Raw genomic sequence first — 10,967 nt, 5'->3', positions numbered from 1 at the left:
CCACCCCTCCCTCCAATAAGCCCCCACCACCCCATCCGCCTGCAGCCCCTCCCCCATCCAGCTCTGCCCCCGATTGGCCCCACACTGCCCACAGCCCCTCCCCATGGCCAGCCCTGTCCCCAATCAGCCCCCCCCCCGAATCTGGGGCAGGGCTCACCAGCCAATCACCCTCAGCCCTTACCCCTAGCCATCTCCTCCTCCTGACAGGCCTGGCCCCGATCCACCCCGACTGGGGCCGAGCCGACCAGACCCCCATCCCATGCACGAATTTGTGCATCAGTCCACTAGTATATATATAAAACCCTAATATGCAAATAGACCAAACGGCAGAACCAAACAACCGGTCGCTATGACATGCGCAGACCACCAGGGGGCGCGCATGGAACATGGTAGGCGTCGGCAGCAGGCGGCAGAGCGCGGAACATGGCGGGCATCAGCCACAGTGGGATGGTGGAGCAGGTGAGCGGGGGCACCAGACCAAGACAGGGCACCGGTCACTGTCATCGGGGCAAGCCTCTGGTGGTTACTGAAAATTCTTTGCTCCTGCACGCCACTATCCCGCCCGCTGCTCGCACCCGCTGCCAGCACCCAGTGCAAGCCCCAATCGCTCCGCGCCATCAGCAGATGCGAGCAGCAGCTGCCAGCCCCAATCACCCCTCAGGGCTTCTCCACCTCCCACTGCTCCTGAGGGGTGATCGGGCAGGGGTGGCAGGAGCAGGGCTGCCAGCAGAGAGGAGACCGGGGGCCATGGCGGGAAGGCCTGGGTGGGGGGCACAGAGGATGGGCCAAGACCTGACCCTGTTCCCACTGCAGCCTCGTGGCCCACAGTTCCTTTCAAGATGCAGGAATCTGTGCACTAGGCCCCTAGTATATATATATATATAAAAACAAGGTAATTTTTGCATGGTTTTGGCATAATTATCCAGGAATACAACTACTCTGTAATTTGAAGGAAATTGTACTTTCGTTTGTTTGGAAGTTTATCAGTTGACAACTACCTTGGGGAAAAGTGCAATGCCTACAGCAGTGGTTCTCTAAGTCAGACAAGCAGCATCACCAAAGTTATAGAAATTGAGTTGCCAATCATATACCTGAATTGGTTGTGCTGGCTTATGCATCTAACTATTTTTTATTTTTTTATTTTTTGCCTTTTAAGGTTGCCGTGTCAGGGCAGGCACATTTTGAAATAGTATTTTATTATAAGTTGCTTTTTAATCTGTTCTTTATATTCTAGTTAGGTCATTACATCAATTTTTAATTACTGGTGTAGGAGGTTATAGCATTGATAAATGTGAATTCAAGATTTTGAAGAGGGCACAACTAAATATCTGTTATAAAAGGGAGCACTGGGAAGAAAATTTAAGGGAGGAGCTTAGCCCATTCAAATGAAAATGCTGATACTTACCTAGGTCCATAAATTCTGATAGTTTCAGGCATTTATTAATTCATTTATTTGATACAAATTTATTTACTATATATATATATGCACTGGAAGCAAACCAAGAAAGCAGGGCCTTTAGTAACAAATCCCCGTGAACTCTATAGCCTTTAAGGTTACTCATGTCAGAATAACACAATTCTAAAACCCCTGGCCTGGAGAGCTCTGCGTCCCATCACATCTCAAAAACAACACGCTTGGTAACGATACTTGAGCTGCAGCTAAGGCTGGTACTCAATTTCTTTCTCAGGTCCCTCAAAACATACTCCTAACTGTCCCAGGAAAAAGCCCAGTCTCACTGCTGGCTTGGCCTTCCATAGCTTTAGAGCTGACCAGTTAAAGGGAACTTCATCAAATTTTTTAAATTTTTTGCAAAGGACATTATCAAGAAAGTAAAAAGACAACCCACCAGAATAGGAGAAAAAATTTGCAAATTATATGTTTGATAAGGGTATATTATACAGAATACAGTATATAAAGAATACTCACAACTCAACAATAAAAAGACAATCCAACTTAAAAATGGGCAAAAAATTTCAATAAACATTTTTCCAAATAGATATTCAAATGGCCAATAAGCACAAGAAAAATGCTCAGCATCATTAATCATAAAGGAAATGCAAATCAAAATCACAGTGAGATACTACTACTTCATACCACTAAAATGTTCAGGGCGCATGCCTGGGTTGTGGGCTCAATCCCGTGGGGAGCATGAAGGAGGCAGCCAATCAATGATTCTCTCTCATTGATGCTTCTCTCTTCCTCTCCCTCTCCTTTCCTTTCTGAAATCAATAAATTCATATATTTTTTTAAAGTAATGAAGTACTCATACGTGCTGCAATGAGGATGAGCCTAGTAAACATTATGCTAATAAAGAAGCTAGATACAGCCCTGGTTGGTTTGGCTCAGTGGATAGAGCATTGGCCTGCAGACTGATGGGTCCTGGATTTGATTCTGGTCAGGGGCATATGCCCAGGTTGCGGGCTCAATCCCAGTGTGGGGCGTGCAGGAAGCAGCCGATCGATGATTCTCTCTCATCATTGATGTTTGTCGCTCTCCCTCGCCCTCTTTCCCTCTCCCTTGCTCTCTGAACTCAACAAAAAAATATTTTTTAAGAAAGAAGCTAGATACAAAAGGCCACATAGTCTACATATATACATGATATGTCCAGACCAAGCAAATCCAAAGACTGAAAGTACCCTAGGGGCTTAAAGACGGGGGGAATGGAGATGTGACTGTTAACTGATATAGGGCTTCCTTTTGAGGTGATGAAATTAAAATTAGATGGTGGTAAGGTTGCACAACCTTATTAATCTAATAAAAACCACCGACTTGATTGCTTCTCAGTCTTTTGGCAAATATCAAGTGTAAAAACCACTGACTTGTACACTTTAAAGGAGAAATATTACAGTCTGTGAACTTTATCTGAACAAAAATCAAAATGATGGAAAATGACATAAAACACCACAAAGTTGTGCAAAGCTACTTTCCAAACAGTTCAAGCAGAGTTTCTCATTAAAAGCTGATTTAATGTGACTGAGTATCAACAATGGGCAGCAGGGATGGAACTGAAACCTTACCTGTAGGAACAAATAAGGTATGTCCCTGCTTTACCACACATTTGTAGCATTTATCCACCTTATCTCCAAAGAACACCTCACTCTGGGTCACAGATGAACTCCAAGACTCATAGAGTGCCAAATTTTCATCTGTTGGCTTTATCAAATAAAAAATCTTCTCACCCTAAAAGGAAATATCACACAGTTATTAAAAAGAAAAAAGCCATTCTTAGGATGGCCTACCTTGATGCAATTTCCCAATACAATGACCTAAATTAAATAAGATAATTATTAGATTTTTTAGGCTCAAAAAGACATACTTCACATACCTCATCAAAAGCTATTGCCCTTAACAAGCATCTTCACAAGAGCTAAAGCTCCCCCTTCCAAATATGACAAGGAGTCAATAAAGTAGCGTTAAAGAAATAGTTACGAGAAGAAGGTAAAAAAAAAAATCACAAACATCCTACTGATCTCATTTTCAAGGTATAGAAGTAAATACACATTAATAATAGACCCCAGGTTACAGAGAGTCATTTCTAAAATTTTGCCCTTTCTCCTAAGATCTATAATATAATGATTATTTTTAAAGACCTGCAAATCAACTTCCTTTAATGAACTAACCCTTGGCTTTCTCATGGAGAAGAGAAATAGGAGCTCAAGGACACAATATCATATACTATAGTATAGAGCATTGCTGATGCACAGGCATATAATATAGACAAAGATTTGGTTCTAGATCGGCACTGCCCAACAGAATGTCCTATGATGATGGAAATGTTTTATATCTGTGCTGTCCAATACAATAGTCATAAGCCACATGTGGCTACTATGATAAGTCAGGAAAGCCATAAAATACTAATTTGTAAAATACTAATTTAAAATTCAGTTCCTCATTTGCACTAAAATTCAGTTCCTCAAGTGAGGAGCTGAATTTTCAATTATATTTAATTTTAATTATTTAAAATTTAGCCACATGTAGCTAGTAGCTACTGTGAATAGTATAGTGCCAGATAAAACAAGGTGAATATAAGCTGCCAGGAAGAATTAGTATTTCATGGACCTTCCTGACTTATCCAACTAGCTGTCTTAGCCTAATTTTAAGGTCGGAAGCAATTATTATTACTGTACTTTTGCTCCTCAGGGATTGATACAGGGATTAAGTGATAATTGATGAGGAAGAGACAAAAGGCTACTAGAGACCAACTTATAAGATAATAGCCCAAAAAAGGGAATCTAAATATAAATTAAGCACTCATAGCTCCTTTATTACTTGGGATTAAAAAAATTCATAACATTTAAAGGTAAAATGACAGATCCTACTTAAAAAGTACAAATACTTCCCTGTTTAAAATGTCATTTTCAGCAAATAAATGCACCCCTGGAAAAATAGGACTATATATTTTTATCAATAAGAGAACAAAGAAATACCCCAAACTTACCCAGAGGACATGGTACCAAACTGAAGTTCCACCAAAGTCAATGTGGAAATCTGTGTAGCTGTCTTGAACTCCCATTAAGCAGTATTTCTGAACAAATGGCTTGGGAAAGACTGAATCATCTGGCCAATAATTTTCCACCCAGGAAAGTTTTCTGGCTATGTCAGGGACCTCCACCAATTCAGACATCCTTTAAAAAACAAACACACAAACACACACACACCCACATCACACAAATTAAAACTTCTTAAAATGTCATCACCCATCTCAACCCAAACCAAGAGATTAACTGGAAATCAAGGTTAACAACAATTCTTCAAGTTTAAACCCACTGTATTTCTAAACATTCTCTGAGGATGCCAAAGCAAAATTTACAACGCTGCTATCACTGGAGCACTTAAGAAGTCGCAATTAATCTTCTTACTAAATAAATTTAGCATTTAACTACATTTAGCTAACATTCAGAAGGCTAACCCAAAATGTCCAGAACTACTCACTTTGTATCTGAAAATTCAAGGCTGATCACATTTAACACTTTTGGTCTGTTAGGGTTCATGAAGTATTTAACGTAATTGTGAAGTGTCATTTTGCTGTCTGCCTGCCTTGCCACATCAATGACATCTATCACTTTGTCACCACCTGCAGAGAAAAATTATAGTCTTATTATTGGGCTTAAAAGTTCTATCAATAGATGTCCTAAACAAAAATATATAGCTTAGACAAAGAGTCTTCCTATGTCCTTAATTTTTAAGTCCAACTGGAACTTTTGAAAAGGAGGATGGTTTTTGAAGGAAAGAAAGTAATTAAGACAGAGATGCATAATTACTAGTAATACTGAATGTAAAAACTTGTATGTTTGCATATGCCAATGATTTCTTGTGTGCAGCTCATAATACAAAAATACATTAGACTGGTCTGTAGAAACTACCAGATGCTCTGAGTTTCATTTCTTCACGTATAAAATGGGGGGGACTACTGCCTTTTCCCTTTCACCTCTATAACACCTAACATTCTAAGTCTACCATTTTGAAAAACTGATCAGTCACTGGGGGACAAGTTAACTAGGACAAACAATTTCTGCTTGCCTGGTAGTCTTCTCTTCTAATACTCTGCTTCAAGAAAATAGTAGTAATTACGAAGCAAAAATCACTCATATTAGTGTCTGTGGAATGAGTTCTCAATTGGGATAAATTTTACAAATTTCCTGTAAAATCGTGAGGTGTTGCTTGCACACCACTGCATCACCACCCTAGGAAACACAATCAGTATTACTGTGTCCTACAGGACATTGTAAATATAGCAATGCTTAACCAATCTGAACTATTAAATAAATAAATGCCATTTTTTTATTTTAATGTAATTTTATATATGTTAAACACCTAGGATACTTAATTTTATACTTAAAAGGCAAGACAATTCTGTTAAATGAAGGGCTTTACAGTACTAAAAAGTTAACTATCAAATAGTTTGAACATTTTTTCCCTATACTTACATTACACTATATTTATTTTACAGTGCTAAGTAGGCAAACAGATTTAGGTTAAACCTCAGCTTCATCCCCTAATTTATCAAATATTCAAAATCACCTGAAGTGAAGTCATGCAGTTTAATTGAATCTCCTCTCTGAAACAGTTATCACTGAGAACTGTCAAACTGAAGGCTCAATAAAAGGACAAGTTCTCAGATAATGTATTACAGTGGATGTGCATAATGTACTACAGTGGATGTGCATAATGTACTACAGTGGATGTGCAGTTTTGAGTCAAGTTAAATTTGAGATCTAATCCTCAAATAATACCTACCTATTGCTGATGAGGAATGAGATCTATATGTAGTCAGCTTTATCCATAAATACCATGATGAGAATAAATAAAATAACTAAAAATGTCAACAGATGAATGATTTTCCCCTTGTTTCTTATGCCTTTCTGGGCTTCAAAGTAACAAATTAGGTCCAGACATCATTAAATGGCAACATCACCAAGTCATAAATATAAAAACAGGTTTGAAAATATCTCTTCTTGCATCTGAATGCTACAGAGGCCTAAATCCAATCCAGTTCCCCACTGTCTTTTTCCCAGTATCTGTAGCTACTCCTCAGTAATAGTTTTTCCTAGAAAGTACCAGAAAATTTGACGACAACAAAAAAAGCAGCAGGGTGAATCTCAGGAAATAAGAATAGGCAAAATGTTTCATTCTGTTTTTTTCACAATGGTAAACCTGCTGAGAAAAAAATAGTTCTCAACATAGGTGATATTGAATTGCATCTTTCCTGATCCAGGAAACTAAACTAAATTAACCTCTTTTCATTCAATTTTTAATATTGTTAGGACAATATCATTTTTACTTTTACCATGTATTCACAAGTACTTAAAGGAATCAAGTTCGTACCTACATGACGTTCCACATCCATAACAGAAAACGTAGCTGCAGGGAGCCTGAGTCCTAGGTCATCTAACTTGGGGACCATAATAGGGACCTCAAATCCATGTTTCTCCAGATATCTCTGTGTCAGCTGGCTGCCGTGCATCTTCACAATGATCTCATCGGCACTAAGGAAAACAGAAGAGTAAAATGTCATCTTTGTTAAGTTCAGTTTAAAAACAACTCTGGTAATGAGTTAGTTCATATACTACATTATTATCTATATCAGTGATTCTCAACCTGTTATACCTAATTCCTCTTTTTAGAACAAATGTTGTTTAAAGTAAAATTTATAATTACTTCAATATATATAACTGAAAATACATCCTATATAATAAAAGCCTAATATGCTAAGTGTCCAGTTGACTGGACAGCTGTTCAACCAATCAAAGCATAATATGTTAATGATATATATAAAAAAATAAATATGTTCCTGGTATGCTAAGGCCGCTCAACTACTCACTATGACCTGCACTGACCACCAGGGGGCAGATGCTCCGACTGGTAGGTTAGCTTGCTGCTGGGGTCCAGCCAATTGGGACTGAGTGAGACAGGCCAGACACACCCTGTAGCCCTCCCACGGTCCCTTTCCAGCTGGCCAACTTCCCATGTCTCTCCCTGGCCCCAGTTGTGCACCAGTGGGGTCCCTCAGCCTGGCCTGTGCCCTCTCATAATCCCGACCCCTCAGGGGATGTCAGAGAACCGGTTTCGGCCCAATCCCACAGGCCAGGCCAAGGGACCCCACTGGTGCACAAATTCATGCACCAGGGTTCTAGTATTATATAAAATGCCTTAAGTAGAACAAGAGAAAAAAATAGCTCATAATAAAAAATGTATTTCAGTATGTAAATGTTTACATAAGCCACAGTAGAAGAGATAATAGAATAATAGGATGTGGATTCCAAAATGGTGGTGGAGTAAGTGAAAGCTACACTGACACTCTCCCAGGACCAAACTGGAAATACGACTAAAATACAGAAAAACCACTCTGAAAAATCAACTGAAGACTAGCTGGAGAGAACCCTGATAACCAAAGATAGAAAGTAGAAACCTCATAGAGACTGGTAGGAAGTGCAGAGGCACAAAAGGGCTGCACGGGCTCCCACAGAGAGCAATTGAAGTTCTGAAGGGAGATCTCAGAGCTGTGAGGGGGTTCCCACTGCAAACCCTGGGGTCTTTTTTAAAAAATTAATTCATTTCAGAGAGGAAGGGAGAGGGAGCAAGAGATAGAAATATCAATGATAAGAGAGAACCACTGAATGGCTGCCTACTGCACACCCCTTACCTACAGGTGGAGCCCTCAACCCAGCATGTGCCCTTGACCACAATCGAACCCAGGACCCCTCCAGTCCGCAGGCCAACACTCTATCCACTGAGCCAAACCAGCTAGGGCAGAATTCTGGGGTTTTAAACTCCAAGCTGGGCTCCCCAGCCCAGAGAACCAGAACTGAGAAAGGTGCCCACAGAACATCTGTCTGTGAAAAGCAGCAGGGTTGCTGTCTGCCAGCAAGAGAATGCTGGAAATGCAGGCACCATTTTAAAGGGCCAATGCACAAAATTTTCTGTGTAGCCACTCACTTTGGGCTCCAACAGAGGGAAGGTAGAGTGGACTGGAGCAGTGTGAGCAGAAGCCAGAATTGAGGGCTCAAGGGTTGGAGATCAGAAGGTAGCCACCCCGGTTTCCTGTCCTGAGTCATTTCCTTGCACTGCTGAGGACATATTTCTCTGGCTGTGGACCTTTGCTATCCAGGAGGTTTTTGCCTGGGGGGAAGGCAGTTACCCTACCCTGCTGGAGACCTCTTGCCCCACCCTGTGGTCAATGGCCTAAGGCTAATAAGTTTGAGTGTCAATGGGACTGCAAGCAGGATGAGTCCCTGGAGGCTTTGAGTCTTTGCCTGATCTAATCCCAGGCCCGGGGCTAGGAAAAGCATATCCTGGTAAACATTTTGCTTCTCTCCAAAGACACCCAGCCTCAGCAGAGGAAGCCAAAAGCTATGGATTGCTGATAGCTCCAAACAGAGCACTCAGGGCCAATCACAAACAGTGTCTAGCATTGTTCTGCACTAGAGACTGGGAGTAGTAGCAGATCTACCTAATCAGAGAAACAAACCTAGACAAGTAGCCAAAACGGGGAGACAAAAAACAAGCCCCAAATGAAACTCCAAGCTGGGCTCCCAGAACTGAGAAAGGAGTGTCTGGCTGTGGGCCTTGAATTATCACAAGATAATTCTCCAGGAGAAGAATTAAATGAAATGGAGATAAGAAATTCATGAGACATAAAGTTCAGAATAATGATGACAAAGATGTTCAACAGCATGAGAAAAGATAGTAACTATGAAGAATGACATAGCACTAATAAAGAACACAGTGGAAGGAATACACAGCAGATTAGGGGAAGCCGAGGATTGGACCAGTGAATTAGAAGATAGGTTAGAAAAAAATTACTCAGAGAATCAAAAAGAAAGAAAAAACAATTTAAAAAACAGGAGGACAACTTAAGGGAGCTATGGTAAAACATGAAACTTAACAATCTATACTAATAAAAGGGTAATATGCTAATTAGACCAGACATCTTCCAGACGTCCTTCCGGACAAAGCCACGGTGGCAGGGGCCAAGGCAGAGGCGGTTAGGGGTGATCAGGCCAGCAGGGGGGAGCAGTTAGGGGGTGATCAGGCCAGCCGAGATGGATGTCCGACTGCCAGTTTAGGCCCTAAACCGCAGGGATCGGGCCTAAACCAGTAGTCGGACATCCCCCGAGGGGTTCTGGATTGGAGAGGGTGCAGGCTGGACTGAGGGACACCCTCCCCCCCACCACACGAATTTCATGCACCAGGACTCTAGTATTTGCATAATAGGCGTGCCAGAAGAGGCAGAAAGTGAGCAAGGGACAGAGAATGTGTTTGAAGAAATAAGGGCAGGAAAGTTCCCTAACCTGGTGAAGAAAAAAGTCACACAAGTTCAGGAGGCATAGAGAGTCTCAAGCAAAAAGAACCCAAACAGGCCCACACCCAGACATATCATAATTAAAATGCCCAAAATTAAAGACAAAGAGAAAATGCCCACCAGCCAATCAGAAGAGTATGCAAAGTAACCCAACAAAGATGGCAGTTAATTTGCATACATAGGCGCCCAGCGAAGACTGAAGACAGTGAGAAGGAAGCCAAGCACTGCAGAAGGAAGCCAAGTGGCAGAGAAGGGAACGGATCAGAGGTAGCAGAGATGGGAGTGGAGCTGAGGCAGCGGACACGGGAGGGAGCAAAGTGGCGGAGAAAGGAGGAAGTGGTAAATGCTCCAATCAAAGATATAGGATAGCTGAATGGATACAAAATATTGAACCAATTATATGCTGTCTACCAGGACCCACCTCAGAACAAAAGACTCACACAGGATGAGAGTAAAGGGATGGGAAAAAATTTCCATGCAAATGGAAATGAAAAAAAAAGCTGGGGTACCAATACTCATATCTGACAAAACAGACTTCAAAATGAAGATCATCACAAGAGACAATAAAAGTCACTACATAATACTAAAGGGATCAATCCAACACGAGGATAAAACCCTGCAAACACATGCATCCAATACAGGAGCACCTAAATATACCAAAAAATCTTCTAGAGGACTTTAAGGGAGAGATCAACAATAATACAGTCATAGTAGAGGACTTTTAACACCCCACTGACTTCACTGGATAGATCTTCCAGACAAAAAATTAACAAGGAAACAGGAGACTCTAAATGACACAATGGATCAGACTGGTTTAATTGACATCTATGAAATAGTTCACCCCAAAGCTACAGCATATACATTCTTCTCAAGTGCGCATGGGTAATTCTCAAAGACAGGCCACATGTTAGGACACAAAACAAGTATCTACAAGTTCAAGAAGACTGAAATCATATTAAGCATCTTCTCAGATCACAGTGGAATAAAATTAGAAATCAACTACAGTAAAAACATTCAAACACATGGAGGCTAAATAGCATGTTATTAAACAATGAATGGGTTACCAACAAGATTAAGAAAGAAATCAAAAACTTCCTGGAAACAAATGAAAATGAACACACAACAACCTCAAATCTCTGGGACACAGCAAAAGCAGACATGTCA

At 40.9% G+C, this 10,967-nt stretch overlaps 1 protein-coding gene across 1 annotated transcript in view; it reads right to left on the bottom strand.

Annotated features, from left to right (window-relative positions):
* KDM7A (lysine (K)-specific demethylase 7A) overlaps positions 1 to 10,967 on the bottom strand; it is a gene marked incomplete at its 5' end in the record, with an annotated part of 64,182 nt that overhangs the window by 42,618 nt on the left and 10,597 nt on the right. The window contains 4 exons of the mRNA XM_006777102.2: positions 3,019 to 3,181; positions 4,440 to 4,626; positions 4,934 to 5,075; positions 6,827 to 6,987. Coding sequence (XP_006777165.2) covers positions 3,019 to 3,181; positions 4,440 to 4,626; positions 4,934 to 5,075; positions 6,827 to 6,987 — 653 coding nt within the window. The remainder of the gene's footprint in view (positions 1 to 3,018; positions 3,182 to 4,439; positions 4,627 to 4,933; positions 5,076 to 6,826; positions 6,988 to 10,967) is intronic.

The sequence above is a fragment of the Myotis davidii genome, unplaced genomic scaffold, assembly GCF_000327345.1.
Source record: "Myotis davidii unplaced genomic scaffold, ASM32734v1 scaffold329, whole genome shotgun sequence".
NCBI lineage: Eukaryota > Metazoa > Chordata > Mammalia > Chiroptera > Vespertilionidae > Myotis > Myotis davidii.
Note: the sequence above shows the minus strand (reverse complement) of the source record. Positions and strands in the feature narration are given on the sequence as shown.